The sequence below is a fragment of the Triticum aestivum genome, chromosome 3D (genome assembly GCF_018294505.1).
Source record: "Triticum aestivum cultivar Chinese Spring chromosome 3D, IWGSC CS RefSeq v2.1, whole genome shotgun sequence".
Lineage (NCBI taxonomy): Eukaryota > Viridiplantae > Streptophyta > Magnoliopsida > Poales > Poaceae > Triticum > Triticum aestivum.
In genome coordinates, this window is record NC_057802.1 from 26026654 (window position 1) to 26040244 (window position 13591).

The 13591-nt window shown below is 46.4% G+C and overlaps 1 protein-coding gene across 1 annotated transcript; it reads right to left on the reverse strand.

The window, feature by feature from the left end:
* Positions 1-512: 512 nt before the first annotated feature.
* On the reverse strand, positions 513-3252 carry LOC123077042 (uncharacterized protein At2g39795, mitochondrial). Its single transcript, XM_044499243.1, has 3 exons — positions 2948-3252; positions 1100-1473; positions 513-993 (listed from the first exon to the last, which is right to left on the reverse strand). Exons 1-3 carry the CDS (start codon positions 3185-3187, stop codon positions 834-836), a joined length of 774 nt encoding a protein of 257 aa, XP_044355178.1. The 5' UTR covers positions 3188-3252; the 3' UTR covers positions 513-833.
* Between the last annotated feature and the right edge of the window lie 10339 nt (positions 3253-13591).

Here is a 13591-nt window from a genome sequence, read left to right on the forward strand (position 1 = left end):
TCGCGGGAGCCATGGCTGCGCTGGGTCTAGCTTTTCAGATTTGGTTTGCTTCCCTTATCAACTGTCCTGAGCCGGCATATTCAAACTTGCAGTTTGCGCTTAAAACTGGATCACCGAAGTTCGTCATACATAAACATAGCATACCTGAGTTCATAGTACATACCAAAGTTCATACTAAATAAAAACAGAAATTAAACATAGCATACGGAAGTTCATACTACAGGGTGCATACTAGTCTACTCCTCGTCGCCGTCATCGCCATCCTCGCGAGCTGGGTTGCCGTGGAGTTGGTGGTACATGAGGGTGCTGGAGAGGACCTGCGCGAGCTGGCACTCCTCAAAGAGAACTTGCTCAGAGGTCACGGTGCATCCCACAACAGGCACAAATTCACCTTGTTCGCCTCAACAACCTAGCAGGCGCCTACACATTTATTTACACTACTTCACCTCAATTTAGTGAAACACTGCGTCAGATAAGACAACAGGCAGGCAGGCAGGCAAAAGTTACGCATATGCTTCAAACTCCACGCAGGTGAAACACTGTGTGGAAACCTTCACACACACAGAGCATAATTATTTGTTCACAAAAAAAATAGCACGCTACTTAACGAAGTGTTCTATCTGAAGCCCTGCCCAGGTTTCAACTCTAACATCACCCAGTCGTTTCCACACTGCCAAAAAAGCGATCCAAAACACGATGGTAAGCATACACATCGTCATCATATACTAAACACGGAGCAGTTTTGAGTTCCGAAGCCCGAAGGCCTCAGAACAGGATGTGCAAAGCACATTGGCTCGTCTTTATGCTAGGGATCATAACTTGTAATCTCTAGATTACTGCTTGACGAAATCCTTGAGCTTGTTGAGCCAAAACAGGTACTCCCGGCTGTCCTTGTTGATCATGTACTCGTGCAGGAAGTTTGTTGTCATGGGCGTGATCCCGCGCAGCTCCAGGTACTTGTGGAATGCCCTCTGCAGGTTCTCGTCCAGGTCACTGCACGTCACAAAGACCAAGCATACAACATCAGCAAGCAGCGACGGGTAAGCATGTTCAGTTACCCAAGATATTAAAATGGCCAAGCCATGGTTTGTGTTCTTACTTGAAGTCAGGACCCTCATATGCAATGTAGTCCTCTTCCAATTTCTCAGAGGGCTGCTTCACGGACAAGGTATCGATGAGGATCTCGTCAGGATAGGCGGTGCAGGTGAATTCGAGACTTGGACCGTCGCTCTTGGTGATGGTGACTGTGAGGGGAAGGCTGGATTTCGGGGGCTTCTCGCCGTCATCCTGATCATCGTCTTTCTCCTTGTCATCCTCGTCCTGGTCATGCTCCGGCTCGTCTCCAGTGACTAGGTTGGGCATGGAAACCAGAACCTCGATCTTCTCACCCTGGTAAGTTCTTGTAAGAGTGATGTCATTAAGCCCCTTGTTGTCGGTGATTTTGAAAGGGAAGCTATCTGGGATCTCCTCAACCTGCTTAATAAGATGGAAAAGGTGAGGCTCTGAACACACAAACTCAACACTACTAAAATGAACACCAAACTTGCTCACAGTAAAGCTGAATGTAAAAAATAGTGTCGCTGCAAGACAAAAAGGGTAACTCAATCCTTATTCAGCCCTCATGTTTTCTCTCCCGAAATGCTAATTATGGATTAGATACCCTTCCAAAAGGTCTGGAAGATTACATTGCTGAATCATAATAACTCTATGTAGCAGACAAAACCATTGCATTTCATACGCAGTCAGAACACCTACCTTCTGTTCTACACTCCTACTACATCCAAAGACCCCGTCTAGGTTTCTCAAGCATGAATTAAGATATGAGTAAATCTTTGCAATATTGAGTTGGTATGTTAGCAACCACTATCTGTTCGAGTTCAATCTCACTCCAGCCGGCTAGAAATACTCAAGCATGACTGCAGAAGCATATATGCCTTTATGTTGGAACCTTAGACTCAACATTCAACAATAAGTTGGAAAAAAAACGTGAAACAATATGGTATATACAAATAAATGCACCTAATAAAGAAAGTACCCATCAGTGAGCCTTGTCAAAACAGATTGTTTGACGCATAAAACTCAACTCAGTGCATGAAAGTGGTGCAGTTAAAGAAAAGCAACCAGTGTAAAAGACAGAGAACCATGCAAATAATTGAACAGTTTATCATAACAGCGGAACACTGGTGGTCTGGTATGGCAAGCATGCAAGCTGTAGAGTGACAAGAAACGTTAACTGTGAAAAGAGCAGAGCCCAGCCAAACATATCACCAAATTGCACTGATATACAACCTAAGCAGCATAAAACAAGTAACGAAACCTCCACCACGAACAGGGCCATACTATAGCATCAACACTGTAGTAAGAAAGAACCGATTCGCAATTCCCAAAATTATTCATGGTACAAGGCGCATGCAAATCCTTATGCAAGAAGTGTAGACTACAAAAACTAGACACTCAACACTATAGTAGTCTACAGCAACTGCAGAATCACCAACACTGAAAGTCAAATCTATGGGTACCATCAGACGAAGTTAACATGGACAGCAAGGGGCTGACACAAAGCGAGCATAAGCCTAACTTAGCGAAGAAAACCCTCGGGTCGTACTAACAGAGACTACTCTGAAATTCGAATTACGCTATCAACTGCAGCAGGGAGATTGCGGGCATGGCCAGAGTAACGAAATTCCTAAATTACATAAGGAAAATCCCTCCCTTCTGAGTGGGGAATATCAATATCTATCACCATTTCCAATCCTACCGCTGCAGGTGAACGCTAATCGAAATCTCAACTGCCTCACGGCGACAGATTACCCAATTAACTCCCTCCGGGAACATCAGACTGCAACTATACACAGATGAAGGGATTCGGGCCGCAAGCCAGCGACAGATCTAAATTGGCAGCAGCAGCACTAAAGGTTTCGGGGAGCGGGCGGGCGGACGAACGAACCCGGTCGTGGTCGTCGCAGTCCTCGGCGAACTTGATCTCGGCCTTGACGATGCGGAGGAGCTCGTCGTCGGAGCTCGGCTTCAGCGCGGTCGCCGAGGAGAAGGGCATCGGCCGGGCCGCGGCGGCGGCAAGGGGGCGGAGAAGGGCCGCGCCACGGGAGGCCGCGCCGCGGGAGGCGGAGGCGCGGAGGAGGGGAAGGGAGGAGGAGACCGCGCGGCGGGCGGCGGCAAAGAGGGCCATGGCTGGCGGCGGCGGCGAAGAGGGTTTAGGGTTTTCGTGGTCGAGGGGTTTGGGGTTGGGGGGAATGGAGGTGGGACGGGGTTTATAGGCCACTCGACTATTACTAATAAAAAAACTGTGCAAACCTTCGCAATCTTGAAAATGCTAAATGAAGCTTGAGCTTCATGGAGGTGAAAATTTGAAAATTCAAAATTTATATTTTTATGTTTCATATTTTTTTTAAACGCACACATATATCTAGATACATAAATTACATCTGTGTAAATTTTTATGATAAAATACGTTAGGTGAGAGCTACAAATATTTATGACTTTTTAGCACATGCACTATTCATTTATCAAAGTCCATGATTTTTTTCTTTTGTGCAGCTCGTAATTCAAAGTTTTTTCAAGACCAGTGTGGTTGCACAAAGACTCCACGTCTCAGGGGTCTAGCACAGGTCATACATTGTATATGTTGCTATTTAATATGTGGCAGAATTAAACAACGATATTTAATATTCAGCCCACACGGCCACACTCATCGATGCATCCATATGGCAATTGAAAAAATTATGTACAACCCACATCGTACGCTTTCTATCGTGAGACCACCTCCCACGATTGACACGTGGCAAATCAAGTCTCAGAGCAATTAGGCCATCATGTTATCTTCTAAGTCCCCTTTTTCATATCCTCTTCCCTTGCCAGGGGCCAGCGTACCCTTCGCGCTCCTTAGGACGCTGCCTCTTCGAACGTTGTTGCAACTGCTGCTCATCCAATTTGTGGGCAGTTTCTCCATAGGGCGCCGCACTCGCTGCTTGAACCTGCTCAGGCCACGGCGGTGCATCTGTGCTGGTCCTCACTGGCGGAGCCACGGCAAAGCCGAATGGGTCGTGGCCCACCCAGCTTTTTGCAGCTTGTTCACTATTTTTTTTACTTATGGGCCTTGGAACACCAGCCAAAGGATGTTTCCTTCTGCTTGGCCCGCTCAGCCCGCCCAACAATGGGCTTCAAGATCCGCTACTGCTCGTCCTGTTGGACAATGAGCGCTAGCTGACGGTAGCCGTCGCCATCCTGTACGGGAGGCAGTTCATGCCTTGCCCGCTAGCTCACGATAGACATGCCCTATTTGACAACAGGTCCACCTAGATATTCTATGTTATGATAACATCGTCAGAGTGCACAAGTCGTGAAAGTTATTTCAAAGATCTTGTTTGTAGACCAAAACTTTCCACAAGTTTAACTATAGAATGACCAATCATGTCACTGGCAATTCGATATGTCAATTATTATGAATCCTATGATTCTTTTTTTTATTTTCTAAAGACAATTGTGCATAACTTTTGCATATCCCTGGTTGTAGTTTGTCTAGAAATTGGAACGAATCTAGGATTATGAGTAGTATGAATATATTCAATAAAAGCAGGAGTGTCAACAAAATCCAATGGCAAATGAAAAGAAGAAATTAAACGACAAAGAGCTTCTTGAGATCTGTCAGAATCATAGTCTCAATGACTTACCGAACCGTCGGGGGTGTATTGGAGCTAGGTCTGTCTCACCACCATCTCCCCTCCTTCTTCAAGTGGCTCTCATAGTGCCTCTTTCCAATGGCTGGTTCCTTTTCCCACGGCCCGACGAGCTCGTTCTTGCATCTATTGCACATAGCCTTCCACCTCACTACACCTTCCACCACATATGCTTCTTGGCCGAACTAATTCCACGGAACGGAGGACTACCAACGAAACCTTTTTGCACTGATGGTGGAGGTAGTGCTGGCGCTACTTTAATGGGATTGTGCATGAGAAGGTTATGTATAAGAAGGTTGCCAAGGTGGTGGTTATGGCTCGGGAGAAAAAGATTGAGGTTGTCGGGTATGCTAGTCCTGAATTTGTGTGCCTCGAAGGTGGCGAATTGGTTGGGATTGAGATCACCCATGAGAAGGATAGCAGATGAGAGATGAGATGTGGTATTTGAGTGTCGGAAGTGATAGGGGGTACCCTATTTATAGCAAAAAAATCATCAAGTTTTAGACCATCTTACACCTTTAAATTTAAAATTTAAAGTTAAAAGGCCAAAATGCAGCTAAAAAGCCCTAACAATCCTAAAAGGGGCGACTTATTAGGCCGCGTGACGTGTGTGTCGCATGTCGGGCCCGACAGGCCAGCCCCACGCTCCCGCTCGTGTGCCCCTGCTCTAGCCCGTGTGCTAGTCGCTTATCGGGCATGACACGATTGCCCCACCCATTTTAGCTCGCGTGATGCGCCTATAGCTCAAGCGTCGTGTGCGCTTACCCTAAAAAAAAGCGTCGTGCGCGCTTGGTCGTGCCTCTCGTGTCGACACCTCCTCCCCGCTCCCCGTTGCGTACAGGATGCTTCCCAAATGGCCCGTGGGCGAGATAATTGCATCTATAGTCCTCGTACTCGCTGGCTACGTCCACTTCGGTCCTGGAACTTGCGTATTGCACCGATACGGTCCCGGTACATGAAAATACGTTGTCAATACAGTCCCTGAGCTTGAAACGCCAGTCCTGGCTCTACACGTGCACTACGTACAGCGTACTCCGTTGTATGCCACGTCAGCCCGGGACCCACACGTCAGGTTGGACCCACCAGTCAGCTTGAGGCCCACCCGTTATTTCGCAAATTGCCCCCTATGTTTCTGTCTTCTCGTCCTGATACCCCTGTTCTCCCCCACCGCTAAACAGAGGAGTGCGAAACAGAGCAAAACCTAGCGGCGATGGGGTGCGGCGGCGGATGATCGGCGTATCGGGCGCCCTCTGTTCGTAGTGTGTGCGGCGGCTGAAGCTAGTTGGACGGCCGCTGAAAGGGGTCAGCGTTGTTTGGTGGCGATGCAGGGCCCGCGACGGCGGCCCGATGGCGAGGCGGCTCCGGCATACAGTACGTCAGTACCCAGTGTCACTAGGTCGATTTGATGTACATTTGGGGTGAAAAAATGTTTCTTTGTTGTGATTAGGCCGTTTTGCCCATGCTATTTCTATGAATATGTCAACTGGATGCAAAATTGCCGAAATTATTCTAGGGTTTCAGTATGTTGAGGGCACTAATTTGAAATTATTTATGTTCTTAATGTTTTTCAGAGAAAGAAAGTGGATTTTTCACTATTGAGGTGATCCATGGAGGTTTTTTCTTTGGGAGTGGGCGGAATAGGTGCTATCTGAATGGCAATAAGGTTTGCTTTGATTACTGTCATAAGGACAGTGCCTATTTCAGAATGTTTGAAGAAATAGTTGAGGAATTGGGTTATGAAATCTCAGGTAGAATTGACATCTATTGGTTGCCCCCTGGTTGTCAGCTTAATGAAGGTGGTGCTAGGCTTTTGGCTGATGATACTGATGTGGATTGTATGTATCAAAAGATAAATCTAGGGCACCACTTTCAAATGATATACCTGGATCATTTAGATAGCCACATTTCTGGAGGAGGAGCAGAATGGGATGATGTTGTGTCTAATCCAGTAGCACAAATCCCTCCTGTTTTCAGCCCAAGGAAGAAGGAAATGAATGCAAGTGAGAACAAAGATCCCTGTAAGAGCAATGTTTCTTGTGGTGTTGTGGATGAAAGTGTTGAAATTGAGAGCACTCAGCAGTTCTTTGTGAAGTTGAGACCAAGGGGAAAGAAAACAGAAGAGGAGGAAGAACAATATGAAGACTCAGATTCCTCAGACAGTGATTATGTACCTGAGATTGTGGATAGTGACTATGACTTGGAGGATGGAGATGATGATCTGTTGCAGGAGCAGTTGCAACCAATGCATGGCAAGAAAGGGAAGAAGGTGGTTGAGGATTGCAACTCAGAAGATGAGGAATTAAATGCTCCAGATTCAGATGAGGATGACATGATCAATTTCAAGTCTTTCACAGCAGCAGACATGCATGAACCTAAGTTCCATGCAGGGCAATTGTTCTCTTTTGTGGAGCTCTTGAGGAAAGCTGTGAGAGAGTATAGTTGCAAAGAGAGACTTTGTTGGAAATATGCCCTAGAGGCAATAATAAATGGTTATTATTATATTTCTTTGTTCATGGTAATTGTCTATTATTCATGCTATAATTGTATTGTCCGGAAATCGTAATACATGTGTGAATACATAGACCACAACCTGTCCCTAGTAAGCCTCTAGTTGACTAGCTCGTTGATCAACAGATAGTCATGGTTTCCTGACTATGGACATTGGATGTCATTGATAACGGGATCACATCATTAGGAGAATGATGTGATGGACAAGACCCAATCCTAAGCATAGCATAAAAGATCGTGTAGTTTCGTTTGCTAGAGCTTTTCCAATGTCAAGTATCTTTTCCTTAGACCATGAGATCGTGCAACTCCCGGATACCGTAGGAGTGCTTTGGGTGTGCCAAACGTCACAACTTAACTTGGTGACTATAAAGGTGCACTACGGGTATCTCCGAAAGTGTCTGTTGGGTTGGCACGGATCGAGACTGGGATTTGTCACTCCGTGTGACGGAGAGGTATCTCTGGGCCCACTCGGTAATGCATCATCATAATGAGCTCAATGTGACTAAGGCGTTAGTCACGGGATCATGCATTGCGGTACGAGTAAAGAGACTTGCCGGTAACGAGATTGAACAAGGTATTGGGATACCGACGATCGAATCTCGGGCAAGTAACATACCGATTGACAAAGGGAATTGCATACGGATTGATTGAATCCTTGACACCATGGTTCATCCGATGAGATCATCGTGGAACATGTGGGAGCCAACATGGGTATCCAGATCCCGCTGTTGGTTATTGACCGGAGAGGCGTCTCGGTCATGTCTGCATGTCTCCCGAACCCGTAGGGTCTACACACTTAAGGTCCGGTGACGCTAGGGTTGTAGAGATATATGTATGCGGAAACCCGAAAGTTGTTCGGAGTCCCGGATGAGATCCCGGACATCACGAGAGGTTCCGGAATGGTCCGGAGGTGAAGAATTATATATAGGAAGTCCAGTTTCGGCCACCGGGAAAGTTTCGGGGGTTATCGGTATTGTACCGGGACCACCGGAAGGGTCCCGGGGGTCCACCGGGTGGGCCACCTGTCCCGGAGGGCCCCGTGGGCTGAAAGTGGAAGGGAACCAGCCCCTAGTGGGCTGGGGTGCCCCCCTTGGGCCTCCCCCCATGCGCCTAGGGTTGGGAACCCTAGGGGGGGGAGTTCCCCCTTGCCTTGGGGGGCAAGGCAACCCCTTCCCCCCCTTGTGGCCGCCGCCCCCCCTTGAGATCCCATCTCTTGGGGCTGGCGCAACCCCCCAGGGGCCTATATAAAGGGGGGAGGGAGGGCAGCAACCTACAGCCTTTGGCACCTCCCTCCTCCCCTACAACACCTCTCTCTCTCGCAGAAGCTTAGCGAAGCCCTGCCGAGACCCGCTACATCCACCACCACGCCGTCGTGCTGCTGGATCTCCATCAACCTCTCCTTCCCCCTTGCTGGATCAAGAAGGAGGAGACGTCGCTGCACCGTACGTGTGTTGAACGCGGAGGTGCCGTCCGTTCGGCACTCGGTCATCGGTGATTTGGATCACGGCGAGTACGACTCCGTCATCCACGTTCATTGGAACGCTTCCGCTCGCGATCTACAAGGGTATGTAGATCCACTCCTTTCCCCTCGTTGCTAGTAGACTCCATAGATGCATCTTGGTGAGCGTAGGAAATTTTTTAAAATTATGCTACGATTCCCAACAGTGGCATCATGAGCCAGGTCTATGCGTAGTTACTATGCACGAGTAGAACACAAAGCAGTTGTGGGCGTTGAGTTTGCGAATTCTTCTTGCCGCTACTAGTCGTTTCTTGTTTCGGCGGCATTGTAGGATGAAGCGGCCCGGACCGACCTTACACGTACGCTTACGTGAGACTGGTTCCACCGTCTGACATGCACAAGTTGCATAAGGTGGCTAGCGGGTGTCTGTCTCTCCTACTTTAGTCGGAACGGATTCGATGAAAAGGGTCCTTATGAAGGGTAAATAGAAATTGGCAAATCACGTTGTGGTCATACGTAGGTAAGAAAAGTTCTTGCTAGAAACCTACAAACCACGTAAAAACTTGCAACAACAATTAGAGGACGTCTAACTTGTTTTTGCAGCAAGTGCTATGTGATGTGATATGGCCAGAAGATGTGATGAATGATATATGTGATGTATGAGATTGATCATATTCTTGTAATAGGAATCACGACTTGCATGTCGATGAGTATGACAACCGGCAGGAGCCATAGGAGTTGTCTTTATTATTTTGTATGACCTGCGTGTCATTGAATAACGCCATGTAAATTACTTTACTTTGTTGCTAAACGCGTTAGCCATAGAAGTAGAAGTAATCGTTGGCGTGACAACTTCATGAAGACACAATGATGGAGATCATGATGATGGAGATCATGGTGTCATGCCGGTGACAAAGATGATCATGGTGCCCCGAAGATGGAGATCAAAGGAGCATGATGATATTGGCCATATCATGTCACTATTTGATTGCATGTGATGTTTATCATGTTTTTGCATCTTATTTGCTTAGAACGACGGTAGTAAGTAAGATGATCCCTTATAATAATTTCAAGAAAGTGTTCACCCTAACTGTGCACCGTTGCGAAGGTTCGTTGTTTCGAAGCACCACATGATGATCGGGTGTGATAGATTCTAACGTTCGAATACAACGGGTGTTGACGAGCCTAGCATGTACAGACATGGCCTCGGAACACACGCAATACACTTAGGTTGACTTGACGAGCTTAGCATGTACAGACATGGCCTCGGAACACGGAGGACCGAAAGGTCGAGCATGAGTCGTATAGTAGATACGATCAACATGGAGATGTTCACCGATCTTGACTAGTCCGTCTCACGTGATGATCGGACACGGCCTAGTTGAATTCGGATCATGTTTCACTTAGATGACTAGAGGGATGTCTATCTGAGTGGGAGTTCATTAAATAATTTGATTATATGAACTTAATTATCATGAACTTAGTCTAAAATCTTTACACTATGTATTGTAGATCAAATGGCCCATGTTGTCCTCAATTTCAACGCGTTCCTAGAGAAAACCAAGCTGAAAGATGATGGCAGCAACTATACGGACTGGGTCCGGAACCTAAGGATCATCCTCATAGCAGCCAAGAAAGATTATGTCCTAGAAGCACCGCTAGGTGAAGCACCAATCCCTGAGAACCAAGACGTCATGAACGCTTGGCAGCAGCGTGCTGATGATTACTCCCTCATTCAGTGCGGCATGCTTTACAGCTTAGAACCGGGTCTCCAAAAGCGTTTTGACAAACATGGAGCATATGAGATGTTCGAGGAGCTAAAACTGGTTTTTCAAGCTCATGCCCGGGTCGAGAGATATGATGTCTCCGACAAGTTCTTCAGCTGTAAAATGGAGGAGAACAGTTCTGTTAGTGAGCACATACTCAGAATGTCTGGGTTGCACAACTGCTTGTCTCAGCTGGGAGTTAATCTCCCGGATGACGCGGTTATTGACAGAATCCTCCAGTCTCTTCCACCAAGCTACAAGAGCTTTGTGATGAACTACAATATGCAGGGGATGGAAAAGACCATTCCCGAGGTATATTCAATGCTGAAATCAGCTGAGGTAGAGATCAGAAAAGAACATCAAGTGTTGATGGTGAATAAAACCACTAAGTTCAAGAAGGGCAAGGGTAAGAAGAACTTCAAGAAGGACGGCAAGGGAATTGTCGCGCCCGGTAAGCCAGTTACCGGGAAGAAGTCAAAGAATGGACCCAAGCCTGAAACTGAGTGCTTTTATTGTAAGGGAAGTGGTCACTGGAAGCGGAACTGCCCCAAATATTTAGCGGACAAGAAGAAGGCCGGCAACACCCAAGGTATATGTGATATACAAGTAATTGATGTGTACCTTACCAGTACTCGTAGTAGCTCCTGGGTATTTGATACCGGTGCGGTTGCTCATATTTGTAACTCAAAACAGGAACTACGGAATAAATGGAGACTGGCAAAGGACGAGGTGACGATGCGCGTCGGGAATGGTTCCAAGGTCGATGTGATCGCCGTTGGCACGCTACCTCTGCATCTACCCACGGGATTAGTTTTAAACCTCAATAATTGTTATTTAGTGCCAGCTTGAGCATGAACATTGTATCTGGATCTCGTTTAATTCGAGATGGCTACTCATTTAAATCTGAGAATAATGGTTGTTCTATTTATTTGAGAGATATGTTTTATGGTCATGCCCCGCTGGTCAATGGTTTATTTTTGATGAATCTCGAACGTGATGTTACACATGTTCATAGTGTGAATACCAAAAGATGTAAAGTTGATAACGATAGTCCCACATACTTGTGGCACTGCCGCCTTGGTCACATTGGTGTCAAGCGCATGAAGAAGCTCCATGCAGATGGACTTTTGGAGTCTCTTGACGAATCATTTGACACGTGCGAGCCATGCCTCATGGGTAAGATGACCAAGACTCCGTTCTCCGGAACAATGGAGCGAGCAACCAACTTATTGGAAATCATACATACCGATGTGTGTGGTCCAATGAGTGTTGAGGCTCGCGGAGGATATCGTTATGTTCTCACTCTCACTGATGATTTAAGTAGATATGGATATGTCTACCTAATGAAACACAAGTCTGAAACCTTTGAAAAGTTCAAGGAATTTCAGAGTGAAGTTGAGAATCAACGTGACAGGAGAATAAAATTCCTACGATCAGATCGTGGTGGAGAATATTTAAGTCACGAGTTTGGTGCACACTTAAGGAAATGTGGAATAGTTTCACAACTCACGCCGCCTGGAACACCTTAGAGAAATGGTGTGTCCGAACGTCGTAATCGCACTCTATTGGATATGGTGCGATCTATGATGTCTCTTACCGATTTACCGCTCTCATTTTGGGGTTATGCTTTAGAGACTGCCGCATTCACTTTAAATAGGGCTTCGTCGAAATCCGTTGAGACGACACCGTATGAATTATGGTTTGGGAAGAAACCTAAGCTGTCGTTTCTAAAAGTTTGGGGATGCGATGCTTATGTCAAGAAACTTCAACCTGAAAAGCTCGAACCCAAATCGGAAAAATGCGTCTTCATAGGATACCCTAAGGAAACTATTGGGTATACCTTCTACCTCAGATCCGAAGGCAAGATCTTCGTTGCCAAGAACGGGTCCTTTCTGGAGAAGGAGTTTCTCTCGAAAGAATTGAGTGGGAGGAAAGTGGAACTTGATGAGGTGATAGTCACCCCTTCTGAACCGGAAAGTAGCGCAGCGCGGGAAAATGTTCCTGTGGTGCCTACACCGACTGGGGAGGAAGTTAATGATGATGATCATGAAGCTTCGGATCAAGTTACTGAACTTCGTAGGTCCACAAGGACACGTTCCGCACCAGAGTGGTACGGCAACCCTGTCCTGGAAATCATGTTGTTAGACAACGGTGAACCTTCGAACTATGAAGAAGCGATGGCGGGCCTGGATTCCGACAAATGGCTAGAAGCCATGAAATCCGAGATAGAATCCATGTATGAAAACAAAGTATGGACTTTGACTGACTTGCCCGATGAGCGGCGAGCCATAGAAAACAAATGGATCTTTAAGAAGAAGACGGACGCAGATGGTAATGTGACCATCTACAAAGCTCGACTTGTCGCTAAGGGTTATCGACAAGTTCAAGGGGTTGACTACGATGAGACTTTCTCACCCGTAGCGAAGCTGAAGTCCGTCCGAATCATGTTAGCAATTGCCGCATACTATGATTATGAGATATGGCAGATGGACGTCAAAACGGTATTCCTTAACGGCTTCCTTAAGGAAGAGTTGTATATGATGCATCCGGAAGGTTTTGTCGATCCTAAGAATGCTAACAAAGTATGCAAGCTCCAACGCTCAATCTATGGGCTGGTGCAAGCATCTCGGAGTTGGAACATTCGCTTTGATGAGATGATCAAAGCGTTTGGGTTTACACAGACTTATGGAGAAGCCTGTGTTTACAAGAAAGTGAGTGGGAGCTCTGTAGCATTTCTCATATTATATGTGGATGACATACTATTGATGGGAAATGATATAGAATTCTTGGAAAGTATAAAGGCCTATTTGAATAAGTGTTTTTCAATGAAGGACCTTGGAGAAGCTGCTTATATATTAGGCATCAAGATCTATAGAGATAGATCAAGACGCCTCATTGGTCTTTCACAGAGTACATACCTTGACAAGATATTGAAGAAGTTCAATATGGATCAGTCCAAGAAGGGGTTCTTGCCTGTATTGCAAGGTGTGCAGTTGAGCACGGCTCAATGCCCGACCATGGCAGAAGATATAGAAAAGATGAGTGTCATCCCCTATGCCTCGGCCATAGGGTCTATTATGTATGCCATGCTGTGTACCAGACCTGATGTAAACCTTGCCGTAAGTTTGGTAGGAAGGTACCAAAGTAATCCCGGCATGGAACAC

Coding starts and splice junctions, on each gene's coding strand:
- LOC123077042 (XM_044499243.1), bottom strand. CDS start 3,187: ATGGCCCTCTTTGCCGCCGCCCGCCGCGCGGTCTCCTCCTCCCTTCCC. Junction 1,474..2,947: donor ACTGCGACGACCACGACCGG/GTTCGTTCGTCC, acceptor CTTATTAAGCAG/GTTGAGGAGATCCCAGATAG. Junction 994..1,099: donor TATGAGGGTCCTGACTTCAA/GTAAGAACACAA, acceptor TGTGACGTGCAG/TGACCTGGACGAGAACCTGC.